The 21178-nt window shown below is 44.6% G+C and overlaps 1 protein-coding gene across 4 annotated transcripts in view; it reads right to left on the reverse strand.

Annotated features, from left to right (window-relative positions):
- Positions 1-398: 398 nt before the first annotated feature.
- Positions 399-21178, reverse strand: part of grin3bb (glutamate receptor, ionotropic, N-methyl-D-aspartate 3Bb) — a 105023-nt gene continuing 84243 nt past the window's right edge. The window contains exons 5-9 of one of the 4 annotated variants that reach the window (XM_035776848.2): positions 16373-16488; positions 7793-7944; positions 2562-2726; positions 1831-1901; positions 399-1578 (exon numbers count right to left, since the gene is read on the reverse strand). In XM_035776848.2, the coding sequence (XP_035632741.1) occupies positions 933-1578; positions 1831-1901; positions 2562-2726; positions 7793-7944; positions 16373-16488 (1150 nt within the window). In that variant the 3' untranslated portion in view covers positions 399-932. Of the gene's footprint in view, positions 1582-1830; positions 1902-2512; positions 2727-7792; positions 7945-16372; positions 16489-21178 lie in introns of all 4 variants that reach the window. The other 3 variants (XM_035776842.2, XR_004826491.2, XR_004826493.2) reach the window with 3 other exon arrangements.

Below are 21178 nucleotides of genomic sequence, written 5' to 3' on the forward strand. Positions count from 1 at the left end.
TTGAAAATAAGGTTAACGCAGGCTTAGAAGATCTTTTGTTCTGAGAGTCAGTTAAACGTGACCTTTTTGTGTGCTAATTTATTTTTATTGCATAAATTCTCAGTGATGTTCGCTGATAAAGATTCTCATAGAACGAACCGTAAAAGATCTCCTAAGCCTGCGTGCACCACAGACCTTATTTTTGGCGTTTATCCAACTCAATTTTCCCGTAGGCTTTTTCCCAACCAACCATGGTGCCTACAAAAAAACACCATTACTATTGCTCTCTATACACTGCCAGACATCAAACATGCCTAATACCTGTTATTCTATCACTGAAATTGAACCCTCAGTACCCGAAAGGTAAAAATACAGACCACACAAAGTACACATGACAAGGATTCACATTTCAACCTTCATCACAATCAACACTTTCATCAGACTTTTATTCTTGAAAAACATGTCAATCAAGGCCAGTGAACAATATCGATTCGGATCTCAAAGGAAATAAAACATAATGCACCGCTCCTGATTCCTCCGCGGGAGTCGGGTCCTGTGGCAGAGGAGTGAGCGCTAGAAAGTTTAATGGCTCAGTTCACAGAACAGATGCAGCGCCATGGGTGGGCGTGCTGGTACCTCCAGCCCCACCGCATGGGACGATATACTGTATTCAAGTAGGCCTGAGGTTGCGCACATTTTACCAGCCATATTTTACCATATGAGGCAGTTGGGCAGCGTAGAGCACAAGGAATTGCCCTAGAAGCTCTTTCATTTTTCACCCAGTAGCAAAAGGTTGAAAGGTTGGTGTCCAGGGAAAGAGCTGCCATGCTACGGCATCAGGATCACAGGAAAAGGATACATCCAAACCAAGGGAATCCAGCTGCTTTCAACAAACCCCTCCCCTTTTAATCCCTTACTACACCATTGATTGGTGTCCAAACACCAGAGGGGCATCACCTCTTCTCGTTGGTGTGTTTGGCGGGGGCTGTGCGGACTGTGGGCAGGGCCTTGACAGGGTCTGTCATGGTGGTGGCACAGCGGGTGGAGGGGAGGGACGAGGTGGTTTTGGTGGAGGTGGGGAGGGATGCTGCAGCTAAAACCACGGGGGGCATTCCTGACACTATGGGTGCAGAGCAGGCGGCCTTCTCCTTGGCCAGGGAAGTCTGCAGCTCAGCCCTCCTGGCCAGAGCCGTCCTTAGCTGATCTCGGATCAGGTCGATCTTCTCCTGTAGCTCTTGTAGCTCCCCTGGCCTTGGAGGAACGCCCAAGGAGGAAGATGAAGAAGGGATGGATGAAGAAGAGGCGGAGGGGAGGGAGAGCACCAGGTTGGCAAAGGAAGTCCCGAAGCCTCCATTTGCACAGACACGTGTTGCCTGGTTAGCCCCGCGGATACCTTCCCCCCCTCTCTCCCCTTCGGACTTGGTCACGGCCCGGGCCAGCAGGCGGCGGCTGTTGAGGGTCTCCAGGTTAAAGTGGACGCGCTTGTTGTCCTTAGCGGCTGCAGCGTCCCTGCTGTTCTCGCTGTTCCACTTGGCCGATGCCCTGGAGAGAAGGGGGTCAGGGGGAGGCTGGGGGTGCTGGTTCTTCTGGATGCAGCAGCTACTGAGAGATAAAAGGCTTGTGTCAGTAAAGAAAGAAAGACACTGGTCTGGTGCCAAATCAAGCCCTACTAGTGTGTTAGCTTGCTTTGAATCTGTATCTCAGTAATATGACTGCCTCCTCTCATTACCGCTGATAGGTAATAAAAGGGCCATATGGATTCTACCTGTCCATGTCCTGTCAGATCACTCATCGTGGAAGAAAGGTCAAGTAAATACTTCTTTTTTTTTTTAAAGGCAGCCATTTTGTCACCTTTTCTCTGTGTTGGTGTCTTGCTTCTTCTTCACGTCCTCATAGGTCTGGTTCAGGGCTCGGTGGATTTTCTGCAGAATAAATGGAGCTATAGTTACACTGACAGCCAAGCGATACGGGGGTTGAAAAGCTCCACACTGTTTTATTCAAAACGTGCAGAATCGACACCATCGTAGAAATTGTAATTACTTTTCCCCTCTCATTAATAATCCGCAATTGGGGAAGGAGCTTAGGAGACCTCCGCGTACTTAAGCCAGGCAGATCTGAAATGTCAGTCCTTTTTAATACTCAACTTGGACTGGGCTTCCAAAATGGTGGTTATCTAAGTCAACAGCAGATGGCGGTGTTGCCTTAATGTTTTCTAATGACAGCCAAGGTGATATATAGTCCCAATGACAGTCTAGCCAAGAGCATGAGAAACCTACACCATAAACAACATTTTACAAGCAATAACGGTCTGTTAATATTGAATTCACAGTGGATACGTGAAGTGTAAGTGCTTTTAGATATAGAGTTTGTTAAACATGGCACACATTTGTTCAAGTAAAAAAGAGCACTTTAAAAAGGCCAATGAAAGAAACGATGAAAAAGTCTAGACTGAGGGAGGAACAAGAGGAAGGTTCTCAAGGCAGTGGCTTACTGTGAAAGGATATTGTATTGATACAGACTTGCACAAACTCACACAAACTCTCCTTTGGTTCACTCACACACACTCCCTCCCTCCATCTCACCTGGCTGGTGTGGAGCCAGTACTTGTACTTTTGTCGTCGTCGGATGCGGGGCAGCACCATGTGATAGAAGGCGTGCTCCCCAGCCAGGGTGAGCAGCGACGTGGCCACGCCCACACACAGCAGCACAAACAGCCCTGAGAAGTGACGGATGCCCATCTGGAGAGTCTGTAGGGGGAGGGAGGGGACAGTTGGGTTACTTGGACAGGGTTAACACATGTAACGCAGGGGGTTAACAATATAGTCAATTGATTGTCAACCTCCCCTAGAGTGGCCTGGAGGGGTCCTGCGTAGGAGAACTAATCAGAATGTAAAAAGCCTGGCGTCTAGGGCTACGATGACCCTATTACGATGACCCTATTACCGCTACACCGGCGGTCAGGAGTTTAATTCCACATGACCGTTGGGTCAAGATACCTACCCACTGGGCACACATTAGCTGAATCAACATTGTTTCGACATCATTTCAATAAAATTACATTGAACCAACGTGGAATAGACGTTGAATTGACGTCTGGACCCAGTGGGTATGCCACTCACTCCAGAACTGCGCTCTGTAAATGAATGGTGCTGATGGTCGACGGTAGCGGACAAAACTTGCTAACGGCCATCAAGTCGCTAATGGCCTGGTACTCAGCGCACTATTGTCCCTCTAATCACTCTGACGTCAATGCGAATGCAATGGAAAATCAAATCAAACAGCTTTTTGATGTGTGGAATGAACTCAGTGTTCCTATAAACCCAGTCATTGTGTAACATTTCTATAGGCTATGCAATCGCGTGTGAAATCAGAGTTTTGATGGCGTCTATTAAAAAGAGGAGGATCCCAGCTTTCACTAATTGAAATAGATGATACTGTGTAACCATTAGGAACCCGAGCGGTGAGCCCACTGAGTAACACATGCCTGATCTCTTCAACCTCCATGCCACGGGCTGCCTTCGGGAATATTCTATTTCCTGGTATTCTATCTGGTTATAGTTTATTCTACTGTGTTGTCATTGTATCTCTATAAGCCTACACTTCTATTCTACTGTACTCTATTTCTATTCTACTCTACTCTATGATTAGTTTCTACCCTGTGGGCTGCTACAGAGGCCCTTTTTGAAAAGCAGCAGTGCTTCGAGGGCATTTAGCCGAAAAGCCAATTAATGCTTAATCTGTAAATGTGGTCGGAGGCTCCGTGTGACGCAATTGCGGAGCCGTACCACATTGCCGTGCGCCTCCCAAATGTTGTAACAATGCGGAGGACCTGTATCAACACAAGCTCACTTCCTTGACAACTTCCATCTCAACAGCTCTTACTCAACAGCTCTGCGCTGCCACCGCGAAGTGTAAGAAGTACGAACGCCCTGACTTTCGCACAGGCCGTTTCACTGTAAAGGCTGCGCGGCCAATGCAGACGCCGGATTGACCCATGCAGTGCCTTTTAGTCAGGACAGTGTGTGTGCTTGAGACGCACAGTGTGAGCAGTGAGCACCCTGTCTGAGTATCCACCTTACGGTGGCCCTGCCTGCCAGCACACACAGCAATACATTACAGTCGTTGTACAGTACAGTGCACCGCCATAGTTTTATAGTACATATGCATAGTTGTACAATACGTCTAGCCTGTTAAGGTTTAACAACATGGGTTATACACTGAGTGTACAAAACATTAGGAACACCTTCCTAATATTGAGTAGCACCCACTTTTTCCCCTCAGAACAGCTTCAATTTATCGGGACATGGACTCCACAAGGTGTCGAAAGCGTTCCACAGGGATGCTGGCCCCTGTTGACTCCAATGCTTCACACAGTTGTGTCAAGTTGGCTGGATGTCCTTTGGGTGGTGGACCATTCTTGATACACATGGGAAACTGTTGAGAGTGAAAATCCCAGCAGCGATGCAGTTCTTAACACAAACCGTTGAGCCTGGCATCTTCTACCATACCCCGTTCAACGGGACTTCATTCTTTGTCTTGCCCATTCATCCTCTGAATGCCGCACATATGCAATCTGTCTCAAGGCTTAAAAAAATGTTATTTAACCTGTCTCCTACCCTTTATTTACACTGATTGAAGTGAATTTAACAAGTGACATCAATAAGGGATAATAGCTTTCACCTGGATTCACCTGGTCAGTCTGTCATGGAAAGAGCAGGTGTTCTTAATGTTTTGTATACTCAGTGTCTATGCAGCCGCATTGTCTAACACTGTTTGACACTTTTCCGAAAGGAGAGAGAACTTTTCAGAGGAAATCTTCTAAACCGAATGCAGACCTCCTGCCTCTCTCTCTGATATTATCTGTAGAGGTTTGGACGTATGTGTGGGGGAGGGAGAAAGGAATCGGTGGACGATGGCAGGCTTGTTTCCGAAGTGCTGACACAGTGAACCCCAGGGGTGCAGTCAAGGCCCACCCCATCTCTCCCCCCCGACATCCTTCACTCCGTCCCTCCTCCCATTTCATTCTGGGACTCGGCCAAGAAAGGGAGCTGCCGGTCTCAGCCTCGTGCCACTCTGCTCCCTCTTTCTCATTTTCTCTCTCCACCACTGTGCTCCCTTTCTTTCTCTCTCCCTTCCAGTCTACCACTGTGCTCCCTTTCTTTCTCTCTCCCTTCCAGTCTACCACTGTGCTCCCTTTCTTTCTCTCTCCCTTCCAGTCTACCACTGTGCTCCCCCCTTGCTCTGTCCCTCCACCTCACCATCTCCCTCCCTCTTCTTCTTACCCACTTCATTCACTCCCTCTCCCACATCCATCGGTCACCCCCCCCCATCCTTCTCTCTCCCTTCTCATTTCTACTCTACCTTCTCCCCCTTCCTTCTCCCTCCCTTTCCCTCGCCTTGATCCAGTCGTGTTTGGTATGGAGGGGGGATAACTCATCCCATTAGAACTTGGGGCCAGAGTATGGATGGTGTTAGCCTGTCGAATGTGTTTAAGAGTGGGCCCATCCTCCGTCATATTGTTTCTGGGCAGCCGTAGCTCATCTCCCCCTGTTACCCTCCCCACTCTGCTGTCCCTCAGCCTTTCCCCTCAGAATCCGTGTGAGGGGAAGGATTTGGAATGGAACAATCTGTTCAATGCAGGCCACAGCAATTCTCAACCTCCTAATTATAGTAAGATAGTGAAACACATTAAACTGTAAAATATATAAATCAAACTGTGAAAGATGAAACTGTGAAATATATAACTGAAACTGTGAAAGATACCTGTGAAAGATAAAGATGAAACTGTGGAAAATGCAAATTAGACTGTCAAAGATACAGATGAAACTATGAAAGAAGAAACTGGGAAAGATATAAATTAAACTGGGAAAGTTGAAACTGGGAAAGTTGAAACTGGGAAAGATATAAATTAAACTGGGAAAGTTGAAACTGGGAAAGATATAAATTAAACTGGGAAAGTTGAAACTGGGAAAGATATAAATTAAGCTGCGAAAGATATAGAGGAAACTGAAAGATATACCCTAGATATGTGGTTTATAGGGTGTTTTTTTAAACTTGTGCTGCAGTCACTCCTCTGAGTTTCTCACATTGATCCAAGACAGCTTGAAAATGACAGTGTATATGCCAATGTATATTTTTTACATTCCCAATTCTAAATTTGAGCATCTTTAAGGGGCCGACAGGGCCAGGTACACGATGAAAAAAAAAACATCAAAGTTTATGGCATCACAGTTCAAAGGAACGTCACCCGGGGCAAATCAATAAACCAAAAATCTTTACTTCGCGGTGCTAACAGAAAAAAAACGTTATTGTCAGTCGTGTCTTGTGCAGCTCAGTCGAGACGAACGGTAGATGTTGTCATGTGGGAAACATTCATGTTCTACCATCCATCCCTCAGTCACTCCCCAAAGTTAAATCGGGTGATAATTTGATAATTAGGTAATGACAAGACTGGGAATGGCTTTGATGTTTCTGCACAGATGGCAAGGATCACTGCTTGTCTCGCTCTAGCACCGTTTCCCCCCATCCTAAACACACACACACACACACACACACACACACACACACACACACACACACACACACACACACACACACACACACACACACACACACACACACACACACACACACACACACACACACACACACACACACACACACACACACACACACACACACACACACACAGCCTCTCTCTCTCCACACACTTTCTCTTCAATGGGTCTGTGCAGACCACAAATCAGTGCGAGCTGATATGGTGTTGGCATTAGAAAAGCAATCCCAGAGTCCTCAGCTGCTGTCTGTCTGGGGAGCGAGAACCAACAGGTAAACAGGCCACATCGTCATGCTGATGGGACCAGACGGTTGTCCCAGTAACAGGGCAGCAACAATAATAACACTAGCGTAAAATGATTCAAACAACAAGTTATGGAGTCAGTAACAGACAATGATGTATATAAACACTCGTCTATACTAACAGAGCCATTGGGTCAGGGCAGTTACGCCAGACCAGTAAGTTAGTAGCCTTGCTAAGCAATCTGGATCAGCTAAGTAGCCTTGTGCAAGTCATAACAGCTCATAACAGCTCATAGCCTCATCTCCTGTTTCTGTAGCGCGAGGCAGCTTGATGTACAGGCATACCCGCTGAACAGGACTCTAGTCTATCACTGGGCCTTACCCCCATATATCTACTTAATGCTAAGTGCCAAGCAGAGACGTATTGGGACCCATTTGTACAGTCTTTGGTATGACTCGGCTGGGGATCAAACTCCCAACCTTCTAATCTCAGTGCGGACACTAACCACAAGGCGTGAGTTGGAGTACTATACTGGCTAAGTGCTTGAGGTTAAAGGATAACTTTAGGATGACACACAATCCTGAGAGGATATCATAGACACACACAGAGGCAGAATCTAGCAATCAATATTTCCCATAAACATCTGACACTGATGGATTCCAGACCGTCTGAAGAATGTCTGCAACCCAGACTTGCATAGCTCTAAGAATGCCTGCCCAATGCATTGCTTCAATCAAGTGGTATGCTAGTGTGGATATTACAACAGAGCCAAACATCCAGTTTGACATGTCCAGATGTATGAGAAGGGCCAAACCCAATGTCCATCAACTGTCCGCAACCGATGTCGTATGCCTACAGGGGGCGCCACTCCGCCACAGCCACACTCTAGCCTGGCGCCTGATCTGCTGGTGCTGTCTGCACAAGCAGATCTGGGCCCAGGCTGACTTTGATGGCCATAGAAGTTGACAAGATAGGCCAAACAGATCTGGGACCAGGCCACAGACAGACACTCACCTCGGTGACGGCGAACACCCTCTTCCCACAGGGCACCACCTTGTACCACTTGTCGTGCAGCATGTCCATGTAGCCGTCTGACTTGTAGCGACTGATGAACTCTGACACGTTGTTGGTCAGAGGGGAGTTCTGCGGGAGGCCTATTCCATAGCCTGGGGGTGGGGGTGGGGGGGAAGAAAGCATAGTACAATAGTACAATGGGTATTGTAGTTATTAGAAATGAATGAAAATAAAATAACTACCACAAGCTTAGCAAAAAAGGGTTCTTCGTTTGTCCCCATAGCAGAACAATTTTTGGTTCCGGGTTGAACACTTTGGTGGTGAAAAGGGTTCCACGTAGAACTTTGTATAAAAAAATATCTATTTTCAGAGGGTTCTCCACTATGGTTCTAGATAGCAGCTTCTTTTCTAAGAGTATAGATGAGATTATTCGATTATTTCTGTGGTTTAATTCTATTTGTTCAGGTGATCCCATTGAGATGAAAAGTATCTTTCACAAAAGAGAACTGCCCTGTGAAGGAAGCATTCAACCATTTTTTACATAATAGTAGGTACAATAGGCAAGGGTAAGATATCGTGAGACACAAACAAATGAAGAACAATTATAAAAGGGTGGTTATGGAGGGAAACAACATGTTACCAATGTCAGCATGTAAATATGTTAAAGTTGTGGTGCGTTCCCTTCTTTACCACAAGTCTCATGGCTTTGCCATCTGGGTAGAAACACTGACACGGACAGTGTCTCACATCTGCTAAATAAACAGACTTTATTTCGGAGGTATCCATTTTTTACACCATTCCACTTCAAATGCCCTAACTGCTTTAAAGATTTCTTTCAATTGTTTAGGCGGAGAACTGAGCAGCGGCCTACACTCGTATCCTTCCAAACTTCATGCCGAGTGAGTTAACTGGCAGACCTAGTCTGGATCCTCTCCTCCTCTCCGCCTAAGGATATGAACACGTCATAAACCATGGCAAAACAAATCATGGAATTATAAGAAATGAGCTGTAACGCTGCAACATTTTCTCTCAGCCTCATGGTTAAATGTGTAGAATAGCATGAGATTAGCTATATGGGGAAGGGGGGGCTTGCTCAGACCTTGCGAGGGAGCCCTGCGAAACTACGGTACGCTTCTGATCCATAACAACCCAAATCGGATGACCTTACCTTCAACCCTTTCAGTAGGGACACACAGGGCTTTGGTTATTATTATAGCTAAACCAGAGTTCAGCCTCCATGTCACTCCATAACATGGGACAATTCCTCCTCTACGTGTACTGCTATTCCTGTACTTTACTCCTTTGAACTTCTTAATGACATTTTGTGAATGAGATTTTCGATATCGGATTCTTGATTTTACGTGGAAGGATGGAAGGGAGAAAAAAAAATCCCCATCTCGTGGTCGTCGGTAGCAACGGGAGTTTGAAGAAAGATTGATGGAGGAAGACAGAAACAGGACAAAGAAAAAGTGGAGTGTTCGGCACATCCATTATCTAATGACAAGGAGTGTGTGTGTGTGTGTTGGCTTTGACAGCAGAATTAATAATGAGTTTTGGTGGGCTGGGGATAACAGAGAGTGAGAGCCCAAGGATCATTGAGACACAACAACTCTCATTCCACCTCTCCCTCCTCCCTTCTTCCCTCCTTCATCCCTTCTGTCCATCTCAAAAATGGTATTTAATCAATGGAGGGGTTTACCTCTGCCTATCCATCCCCTCATCCCTCATGGCTAAAGTCTGTCAGTCATCTCCCCTTCCACCCCCACCCCCACCCCCACCCCCACTCTCCCTCACTCCCACCTACCCCTCCCAGTCAAGATGACAGATGCCAGACAAGCTCTGACATCAACACGTTTCATCAGAGCGAGACTGCCCGAGCACGCACACACACACACGCACACACGAACACGCACACACACAGTCAAGCACACACACACTGTCAAAGGCATTTTTGAATGAGGATATGCGCATATGCGTATGTGATCGTGCATGTCTATCTCTCTCACAGCCTGTCTGTCTCGGTCTGTCTGCCTGCCTGCCTGCCTGCCTGCCTGCCTGCCTGCCTGTTTGCCTGCCTGCCTGTTTGCCTGCCTGTTTGCCTGCCTGTTTGCCTGCCTGTTTGCCTGCCAGCTCCAACAGGTAAAAACAGATGAACTACTACGTTGTGTAAAGCATGTGCTTCAGTCTAATATTCTTAATGAATGCATCGGAGATCCAATAAACATGCCTCTGTTTCTCATAAAGCCAACAGAGTCGGCCCCCTGCGCTGGCACAGACGTCCCTGTAGCCCAGTGTTAATGACGATGTTGTGCTTTGAATCGCAGTCATTAAATAGTGGGTGGCTTTAATCACCTGCCAGGTCCACTGTCTGCAGCCCACTACGACTCAGTCCAAACACCGGAGAGAAATAAAACCCTGAAGAGGCGGGGACAGAGATTCAGAAAGTCTTTTGAACGAGTGAACTCTGTTTGAAGCGATAGTTCATTGCTGCATTTCTGCGGATAAATTGTTTTAGTATCTGGAAATGAATAAATAGAGTATGAGCTGCAAACCAAAGAGAGAGAGAGATAGAGAGAGAGAGAGAGAGAGAGAGAGAGGAGAGAGAGAGAGAGAGAGTGTGTGTGTGTGTGTGTGTGTGTGTGTGTGTGTGTGTGTGTGTGTGTGTGTGTGTGTGTGTGTGTGTGTGTGTGTGTGTGTGTGTGTGTGTGTGTCTTTGTGTGTGTGCGTGCGTGCGTGCGTGCGTGCGTGTGTGTGTGTGTGTGTGTGTGTGTGTGTGTGTGATATGATACTGGATGGAGTAATGAATACCGTGAGGAACCATGTAGATAAAGTGCAATAGAGGAGCGAGGGAAGGTAGAAAATACAATTAGCAGAGGGGAGAGATGAGCTCGAAGAGGTCTAATTGAGCAAAACCCCAATTACTGTTTTATTGTGGATGACAGTCTAGAGGTCAGGGCCTAAAATGGAGGAATATTCCTCACCTCAAAACCCAGGGAAAAAGAGCAGGAGTTACTGTACATGAAAAGAGAAGGTGTCAATCTGGTTCAACACAAAAATCCCTCTTGACTTGTGAAATGACTCACCTGGAAAAATCATCTCGCAAGAGAAACCAGTTGATCAAGTAATCAAGTAATCACAAGGCTGTTTCATGAAATATTGTGACGTAAAGGAAGTGCTACCATTTTTTTAGTAGGGGGGGGGGGTTCTTTTCAGGAAAGCAGTGAAACAACTTGAGTCAAATGCAATTTGATTGACTTAGTCTCATGAAATATATCTGGCAGACAAAATTCATGAGTTTAAAATCTGCATATTGAGAGGAGGGAACTTTCGCCCCAGTCTGAGGTCCTGAGTGCTCTGGACAAGTTTTCATCAAGGATCTCTTCTGTACTTTGCTCCATTCATCATTCCCTCAAACCTGACTAGTCTCCCAGTCCTTGCCACTGAAAAACATCCTCACAGCATGATGCTGCCACTACCATGCTTCACCGTAGGGATGGTGCCAGGTTTCCTCCAGACATGGTGCTTGACAATCAGGCCAAAGAGTTCAATCTTGTTTCTCGTGGCCTGAGAGTCCTTCAGGTGCATTTTGGCAAACTCCAAGCGGGCTGTAATGTGCTTTTTTTACTGAGGAGTGGCTTCCGTCTGGCCACTCAACAATAAAGGCATGATTGGTGGAGTGCTGCAGAGATGGTTGTCCTTTTGAAAGGAACTATGGAGCTCTGTCAGAATGGCCATTGGGTTATTGGTCACCTTCCCTGACCGAGGCCCTTCTCACCCAATTGCTCAGTTTGGTCGGGCGGCCAGCTCTAGGAAGAGTCTTGGTGGTTCCAAACGTCTCCGACTTAAGAATGATGGAGGAACTGTGTTCTTGGGGAATTTCAATGACGCTGACATTTTTTGGTACCCTTCCCCAGATCGGTGCCTCGACAAACTCCTGTCTCGGAGCTCTCCGGACAATTCCTTCGACCTCATGACCTGGTTTTTGCTCTGACATGCACTGTCAACTGTGGCACCTTATATGGACAGGTGTGTGCTTTCCAAATAATTTCCAACCAATTGAATTTACCACAGGTGGACTCCAATCAAGTTGTAGAAACATCTCAAGGATGATCAAAAACAGGATGCACCTGAACTCAAATTCGAGTCTCATAGCTAAAGGTCTGAATACTTAAATACGTAAATAAGGTATTATTATTTTATTTTGTATACATTTGCAAACATTTCTAAAAACCTGTTTTCACTTTGTCATTATGGTGTAGTGTGTAGATTGATGAGGATTATTTTTTTAAAATCCATTATAGAATAAGGCTGTAACGTAACAAAATGTGTAAAAAGGGAAGGGGTCTGAATACTTTCTGAATGCACTATATATGCGCGTAGTTATCCCACGGGTCATTCCACCTCAAAAAGTACAGAAAGAGGATTTTGGCACCCACCATCTCAGATAGTAACAGATACAATTAGCATTATCAGATCATTTGTTTTGGTACTGTCCATAAGGAGCTTGTTTTTGGTCGCAGGTTCAGGAATGGCTGAAGAATTGCAACATATACCTGGAGCTAACTCACCACTGTTGGGTGATTTAAAAAGTCATAGTCAATTGATCAATAATATAATAATCCACTTAGCAAAAATGTTTATCTTTCATTTACAATCTGTTGAAACTATGAGAATAGAACGTTTCAGAACTTTTGTGAAACATCACAGCACAGTTGAAAAATATATGGCGAATTGAAATCAAAACTGGATGGTGTTCAGAGATAGATAGGAGATGAAGGATGGAACTAACAAACAAAATATAACTATTGTTAAATATACTGTGTCCATGAAATCTATATAGTATTTATAAGCTGGAAGTAGAGGCCTAAGTGTTGTTGTCCATTAGTTTACTCCAATTAGGGGAGGGTTAGGGCTACAAAAACAAAATATGGAGGATTGCTAACGATGCAGACAATTACATTGATAGAAACCACCATCTATCTGCAATATTAAAGCTGATCTGCCCCCTAAAAATATATATATAGTAACCAACATCAGATTAGGACCAAACTTCTTCCTACCAACGAGTAAGACATGAGGAATACATTTTTTGTTGTTGTGTCAAAGCCACCCATGGACCCCTCCCCTTCCCCCACACCAATCCCACCCGAACAAACAGTATACAGTATCAGTTCTATGTTTGACAAGTAGTATGGAGCTGTGGCTTAGAGTATTGCTTCTCTACACTATGTAATGTATTCCCTGTGATTTTTTTTTTGGGGGGGGGGGTTCCCCCCTGGTCAGATAAATTAGTAATTGAAGTTGCTAGCATTATTCTGACCCCTAGATTCCGCTGCTACTGCTATACCGCAACACTCTTTATCCATTTTTCTGGTCTCGTGTTTATTAAATAGATCACAACATTTCCTTTGCAACTTTATGTAGAAAACCAATAGATTTGTCTCATTATGAAAATTAATTGTATGGTTATCCTCACAATTAAAGCCAGTCATCCATAAAAGCTATTCAGTTTGTGCTAATAGCAACCTAATGCTTCAACCCAACTTTCCTTGAATAGTCCAACAAGCGGCTGCTCTCTGTGAGGGCTATTCCTATGCAAGACTTTTCCTACAAGCCCAAAACTTTGATGGAGAAATGGGCTAGGGACTAAAATGTTGTGACAACCCTAATAAAATAATGAATTTCATGGCAGTTGTCACGTCCTGACCTTAGTTCCTTTTTTATGTCTCTATTTTGGTTTGGTCAGGGCGTGAGTTGGGGTGGGCATTCTATGTTTTTCATTCTATGTTTTGTTCTGTGTGTTGTATTTCTGTGTGTTTGGCCTGGTATGGTTCCCAATCAGAGGCAGCTGTCAACCGTTGTCTCTGATTGAGAACCATACTTAGGTAGCCTGTTCCCACCTGTGTTTGTGGGTAGTTGTTTCCTGTTTTATCACCTTACAGGACTGTTTCGTGTCGTGCACTCACGTTGTTGTTTTTTTGTCATTCAGTGTTCAGTTTATTTAATTAAATTTACTATGAACACTTACCACGCTGCGTGTTGGTCCGATGATTTCTATTACTCATCATCAGATGAAGAGGAGAGCCGTTACAGCAGTCTTGTGTTTTTCAATAAAATTATCAGGAAACTATATTTATTGTGATGTGACATTTACCATTAAAACCAATGCAAGGTTCATATGTGTTCAGGGGTATCTAGAGTGCGGTATTGTCCAGTTGTGGGCAAAGTCTCCTGAGCGTGTTATCCATCCCAGGCAAACAGGACAGCCTCTGTGAGTATCTTTAATTTTCATTGTGAAACCACATGCCCTTAGGGCATGGTCAGAGGTTCATACTCGGCTGGCTAGCCTTTTTGAACTTACTTTTACCACTGTCCATCTTACTGAAGGAAGGAACCACTGGCTACACAAGCAGAGCAGAAATAGTGGGGGTTTTGCCAACACAAATTCTACCCAAGCAAGGACGAATTAGCTACACAAGTAGAGCAGAAAGTAAGCAGAAAGTAACACAAAACCGATACCAAGACCCAAAACTCGAACATCTAGGGGGACGAGTACTCTCTCTCCACTGACAGACACCTAAGTCGGAGCTGAATCTTGTGGTCTTTGTGTGCTTGAACAGTTAGTAAATTGCGTGGCACGTTCTTCCTTCAGGCGAAATATCTGCATCCATTGGCCCGTTGGGTGTGATTTCTTCAGGTGAATATGATTGGTCGTTGACTCCCACATTATGTTATACAGAGTGACTGACTGGAAAGGAACTATTGGTTTTCTACCCAAAGTTGCAAAGAAAACATTGTGATCTACTTAATAAACACAAGAGACCAGCAAAATTTAGGAAAATGTGGCGGTATAGTAGGAACAGCAGCATCTAGTGGTCAGAACTGGGTACTTTCACACTACTTTAAGGTAAATAATGCAAGTGACTTGAATTATCAATTTCCCTGGACAAGGTTGGAAAAACCATCATCAGAATCACATGGAATACATTTACATAGTATGGAGAAACAATACTCCAAGTCACAGCTTCATACTACATGTCAAACATAGAAAACTGCTACTGTATACTGGTTGCTGTTGCTGGGGTGGGATTGGCATGGGGTGTGGGGGGGTCCGTGGGTGGCTATTGTTGTTGGGGGGGATTTCTTATGACTTTCTCATTAATAGGAAACGGTTTGGTCCAAATCGGATATTTGGGTGCTACATTTATTGGACATGATCTGAATCTTATAAATTAAAATGGCCAATTTGGGTGCATTCAATTAGCTCAATTTCTCAGAGATAAACTGTTATTTCTACAGAATAATGTTTAAGGAATTCCAATCTTGCCTGTTTCTCACTAAATAAACCATTTCAGAACAATCTGAGATGGTAGGTGTCATGGCTTGCTGAAATGACATGGAACGACTCTCAAGGTTTAAACATTTCAGGAGGAAAAGGTAAAAAGCCAATCAAGAGTGTGTGTGAGTGTATCTGTGTGTGTGTGTGTATCTGTGTGAGTGTGTGTATGTGTGTGTGTGAGTGTATCTGTGTGTGTGTGTGTGCATCCTGCCCAGTGATGAATCTTAATACACAGCATGAGCTGACGTTCTACATAGCCAACACCGCAGGCCTGCCCTTTCAGTCAAATAAAACCAGCGTCCAGATGACAGCCTCTTCCACTACTGTTCCACCTCTTCCCCATCCTTCTATTTCCGCTCCCTACCTCTCAAATGAAAGTGACATGTCCCATGGAAACTAAATAAGCCACATCAATATCTTATGACAGCTCAAGTTTACAGCCCGGCTCCTTGATTCCATATCTCAGTAGGTATGCGATATTGGGTCAGGGTCAGGGAGGGATGCTTCTCTGAAACAGTGCTCTTCAATCCTGGTTGAAGTTGAGACCCACAGGGCATGCTGGCTTTTGTCCTATCCCTGCACAAATAAATCTGATACAGACAACCAAGTACTCATCAAGACCTTGGTGAACTGAATTAGGGTTGTGTTGTTAAGGCACGCAAATTACGTTTAGTTCAACATTTAAAAAAGTACTATGTCTCCATTTCACGCTGTTTCCTTCCGTTTCGTGCAGGGTTGGAGTAAAAGCCTGCACACTCTGTGGGTCTCCAGAAGCCCTTACTAACTGCTATAGAAAAGGCTGACGGTGAAAAGAGAACCTTAATGCGTGGACAATATGGGAGCACCAATGCAGAAAGACAAAAACAGAAAGGCGAGGCGCGGGAATCTGTTTCCACTTATTTAATCTAATCCTGCCCCGGCTTCTCAGAGACAGGGGTGTAGTGTTGATTCAGACAAAATAGCAGCAAACATATTTGAATAATTACATATTCAAATCAAAAGAATGTAAAAACAGGGAGAGGACGGGGAATACAAAACACACAGACAAACAAGTGCATGCCCACCTATACACCGGGGCACTCTCACACACACACATACAAATAAATGTACATTTTGTGACGCACATACACATAAACGTGCACAAGCAGACATACAGGCAGCATATACACACAACAGAAGATAAGAGCCACCAAGTGTGACGTCAAAACAATACTGTGTTGGGGTGCACAGGGGTTTCTTACCTTCGATGGCGAAGGGTTTGCCCACGGTGAGCAGCTTGCAGTCTGCGTCGATGGACACCTCGTAGTCCAGCAGGGCCTTGTCCATGATGAAGGCATCAAGCTGAGGGGGATCTACCCTTCAACACACAGGGAGAAGGGGTTATAGACAGAGAACAGGGGACAATGGAACGCACCCACAAAACGCATGACAACAAAAGTCATGTCCTAAACGCTGGGTCTACACACCAAAATAGGCCACGTCCCAATCGCCACAAACCAAAAAGGCCAAGTTTGAAATAGATCATGTCCCAATCCAAACAGGCTATGTCCCTAACACACCTTTTACCAGTCCCCACAAACACTCGTCTCTGTACCTCATCCGGCCTTGGGGACATTTCCTCCCTCATTCCAGATGTAGCACATGAGCCTCGTTACCATTATGATTATACTTCATGTCTCAGAGTAAATGGGGGACCGCTAGGGAAATTGGGCAGGAGAATAGTAAAGCAAAGCCATTAATCGCCTGTCTGACCAAACAAGACTGGAACGAATGCAGAGTACACTGACTGAGGCATTGGCAAAATGGGAGAACACCCAAATCAGGCACTCAACTTCTTTTATGGCGTGACCCCTGACTAGGCACATTGGCTGAACCAGAGAGGATTATGGGTCATGGGAACTGTCGTAATGCAGGCTCAAGATGTCAAAACAGCACATTGTTATGTGTGTCAGCTTTCGGGTCATCTGCCTTCAATTGTAAGGAGTGGATGACCTCTTGGGTAAGAAATCGCCTGTGAATATGACTGGTAATTTTCTGGCACTTTGGCTGTTTAATCAAACCATCCATCAAACCATCCACTTAGAGGAGTTGTAATTTAGTTATTTTGCAACTGAGCCTGGAACACAAGCCACAGGTCTTTGTAAACTCCTGTCTCAAACAAATCCTGCTCATATTGGTTGCCTGAGCGGATCTCTAATATAGACCTGTAAAGAAAATCAACCAGAAGCCTGTTTCGGAGTGGAAGTGGAGACGGGTTGGTCACACGGCCCAGAGAGGCCCGGAGAACATTGCAAATCCTTGGAATCCTCAAGGCAAGTGAAGAAGGGGACGTCCAACAATGACCTGGCGCAGGTGTCTAGAAGCAGAACTCAAGAAGATCCACTTCTCATGGCTTGAGGCAAAGAATGCGGCCCAAGACCGGCAACAATGGAAAACTTTAGTACTGGCCCTGTCACGGACCAGGATGTCTTGCTCCCAGGCAGACTAAATAACTTTTTTGCCCGCTTTGAGGACAATACAGTACCACTGACACTGCCCGCAACTAAAACATGCAGACTCTCCTTCACTGCAGCCGACGTGAGGAAAACATTTAAACGTGTCAACCCTCGCAAGGATGCAGGCCCAGACGGCATCCCCAGCCGCGCCCTCAGAGCATGCGCAGACCAGCTGGCTGGTGTGTTTACGGACATATTCAATCAATCCCTATCCCAGTCTGTTGTTCCCACATGCTTCAAGAGGGCCACCATTGTTCCTGTTCCCAAGAAAGCTAAGGTAACTGAGCTAAACGACTACCGCCCCGTAGCACTCACTTCCGTCATCATGAAGTGCTTTGAGAGACTAGTCAAGGACCATATCACCTCCAGCCTACCTGACACCCTAGACCCACTCCAATTTGCTTACCGCCCAAATAGGTCCACAGACGATGCAATCTCAACCACATTGCACACTGCCCTAACCCATCTGGACAAGAGGAATACATATGTGAGAATGCTGTTCATCGACTACAGCTCGGCATTTAACACCATAGTGCCCTCCAAGCTCGTCATCAAGCTCGAGACCCTGGGTCTTGACCCCGCCCTGTGCAACTGGGTACTGGACTTCCTGACGGGCCGCCCCCAGGTGGTGAGAGGAGGCAACAACATCTCCACCCCACTGATCCTCAAACACTGGGGCCCCACAAGGGTGCGTTCTGAGCCCTCTCCTGTACTCCCTGTTCACCCACGACTGCGTGGCCACGCACGCCTCCAACTCAATCATCAAGTTTGCGGACGACACAACAGTGGTAGGCTTGATTACCAACAACGACGAGACGGCCTACAGGGAGGAGGTGAGGGCCCTCGGAGTGTGGTGTCAGGAAAATAACCTCACACTCAACGTCAACAAAACTAAGGAGATGATTGTGGACTTCAGGAAACAGCAGAGGGAACACTCCCCTATCCACATCGATGGAACAGTAGTGGAGAGGGTAGTAAGTTTTAAGTTCCTCGGCGTACACATCACAGACAAACTGAATTGGTCCACCCACACAGACAGCATCGCGAAGAAGGCGCAGCAGCGCCTCTTCAACCTCAGGAGGCTGAAGAAATTTGGCTTGTCACCAAAAGCACTCACAAACTTCTACAGATGCACAACCGAGAGCATCCTGTCGGGCTGTATCACTGCCTGGTACGGCAACTGCTCCGCCCACAACCGTAAGGCTCTCCAGAAGGTAGTGAGGTCTGCACAACGCATCACCGGGGGGAAACTACCTGCCCTACAGGACACCTACACCACCCGATGTCACAGGAAGGCCATAAAGATCATCAAGGACAACAACCACCCGAGCCACTGCCTGTTCACCCCGCTATCATCCAGAAGGCGAGATCAGTACAGGTGCATCAAAGCTGGGACCGAGAGACTGAAAAACAGCTTCTATCTCAAGGCCATCAGACTGCTAAACAGCCACCACTAACATTGAGTGGCTGCTGCCAACACACTGACACTGACTCAACTCCAGCCACTTTAATAATGGGAATTGATGGGAAATTATGTCAAATATATCACTAGCCACTTTAAACAATGCTACCTAATATAATGTTACATACCCTACATTATTAATCTCATATGCATACGTATATACTGTACTCTATATCATCTACTGCATCTTTATGTAATACATGTATCACTAGCCACTTTAACTATGCCACTTTGTTTACATACTCATCTCATATGTATATACTGTACTCGATACCATCTACTGTATCTTGCCTATGCTGCTCTGTACCATCACTCATTCATATATCTTTATGTACATATTCTTTATCCCCTTACACTGTGTATAAGACAGTTAGTTAGATTACTTGTTGGTTATTACTGCATTGTCGGAACTAGAAGCACAAGCATTTTGCTACACTCACATTAACATCCGCTAACCATGTGTATGTGACAAATAAAATTGGATTTGATTTGATTTGCAAGTTGATTTGATTTGATTTGCTTTGCTCGCCTGACCCAGATGGCGAATTTATAATTCACCGTTTTTGGAATTATGTAAACAGCAACAGTAATTGTGTAACGGCGAAGAAGCAGAGCCGTGTTCCAACGAAAACAACTACAAGTGTAACATCCGTTAAGAAATGCACCTTGTAGTTGAAGACTCTTCTTTGAGTCATAAAAGTGCATTGAAATGACTAAGGAACTGTGTGCTCTTTGGAGAGGTGTGTGGCCACTTCGAAAAACCAGTTCGACCTCTCACTCAAACACTTCTCATTTTTTTGTTGTCAAATTTTCCAAGAATATTCTTATCATGTTAATGAATGTATCTAGAGTATTTTCAAAAACAAATATGGCGAAAAGTACATGTAAAATGCACATAAAATCTACAGTTTGGATAAAATCTACAATTTGGATTCAGTGTGGTGTCCTCACTTTTAGTCTAATAATTGTCCCATAATCTCCAAACTGTTCCCTTTTCAATTGCTACAATGGTTATGCTTTCCCTTTTCTCTTCGGTAAGAAACATTTAAATATAGCCCTATCCATATAGACCAAATCCATAAAGCCTAGTGTAACTAAGGCTCAATCCATTTAAATTCAGTCACTTTTTGACATCCTCCCTTTTGATTTAAACAACGGTTCACATATATGTTTGCCCATGGGAGAAGTGGTCAGACAGTGACTTTTTGGACCTGAATGCCAAAACATTCAGGAGATAAAGGTGCTCAAAGATGACCTATTTTCCATACCCCAGCATACCATGAGACATCCATGTCTTCATCACTGGAAAAGATAAATGGTTGAGTTTGACACCATTTGAAAGTTTACAAACAGGGTTGTCAAACTATTTCATAATTTCTTGAAAATAAATTATGTTTTTTTTTATTTTTTTAACCTTTTAACGTAAATTAGAACCTATTTTTACATCATCTGAGGTTTTTGTGTCATGCCCACCCATTGATTGAGACACAATGTGCTCTTAAATAGAGGGTGGTTGTCATTTCAGTTGTATAAATATATTTCGTAGAATGGACCTATTCCTTCAGAACACTGCAATTCAGCTGGTGCTCCACTGAAATTGAAATCAAATTGAAATCATAACTTCTAATTACTATCTCGGAGATGGCCACCGGTCCATCCGCTGTCGAATGGTCATATCTATTCTATCTATATTTCCTTGATTTCAATACGTTTCTGATGGAGAATTGACAGTATAACTTAAGCCAACAGATATTCCCATTGAAGTCAACATTCTCTGATGTATGGGCCTCAAAACATCTTTGTGATACCAATTTCAATTTTATTCCCATTTTAGTTCATTTGTTAGCCAAAACATGACACTCACCCTATATTCAAGAGCATGTTGTGTCTCAGCCGATGGCAGCCACAACACAAAAACCTCAGATGATGTATAATATGGTCTAAGCAACAACATATGCGAATATGAAAAAAAATACGTTTATTCGTTTTTAAATAATTGACGTTTAAGGTTAAACCATTTAAAAAAAATGTATTATTAAAGCAGTTTTTTTCTCTCAATAAATTACAACGTTGTTTGACAACCTTTTAAT

The sequence above is a fragment of the Oncorhynchus keta genome, chromosome 1, assembly GCF_023373465.1.
Source record: "Oncorhynchus keta strain PuntledgeMale-10-30-2019 chromosome 1, Oket_V2, whole genome shotgun sequence".
Lineage (NCBI taxonomy): Eukaryota > Metazoa > Chordata > Actinopteri > Salmoniformes > Salmonidae > Oncorhynchus > Oncorhynchus keta.